Source organism: Neophocaena asiaeorientalis, unplaced genomic scaffold (assembly GCF_003031525.2).
Source record: "Neophocaena asiaeorientalis asiaeorientalis breed wild unplaced genomic scaffold, Neophocaena_asiaeorientalis_V1.1 scaffold332, whole genome shotgun sequence".
NCBI lineage: Eukaryota > Metazoa > Chordata > Mammalia > Artiodactyla > Phocoenidae > Neophocaena > Neophocaena asiaeorientalis.
Window position 1 is genome coordinate 6,241,430 of NW_020173111.1, and position 211 is coordinate 6,241,640.

The following is a 211-nucleotide window of genomic DNA, read 5'->3' on the forward strand; positions in this document are numbered from 1 at the left end:
GCCCGGGCACTGGTACCTCATGCTGTAGGCGCCGGCGCCCAGCTCCTGCCCGATGCCCGAGAGGCTGGCGTCGAAGTCGTGCACCAGCCCGGACTCGATCACCTCGTCCATCTTGAGCACCCAGGCCATCTTCCGGCTTCGCCGCCGCCCGGCGCGCAGCGCGGCCTCCGCGAGCGGGGCGAAGAGGCCGGAGCTCCACGGGCGCGTCCTG

General features: G+C 73.5%; 1 protein-coding gene across 2 annotated transcripts in view; it reads right to left on the minus strand.

The window, feature by feature from the left end:
• The window catches only part of UBP1 (upstream binding protein 1), a 68,145-nt gene that overhangs the window by 67,770 nt on the left and 164 nt on the right, over positions 1-211 (minus strand). For both annotated transcript variants that reach the window (XM_024743446.1, XM_024743447.1), the window contains exon 2: positions 17-208. In XM_024743446.1, the coding sequence (XP_024599214.1) occupies positions 17-129 (113 nt within the window). In that variant the 5' untranslated portion in view covers positions 130-208. The remainder of the gene's footprint in view (positions 1-16; positions 209-211) is intronic.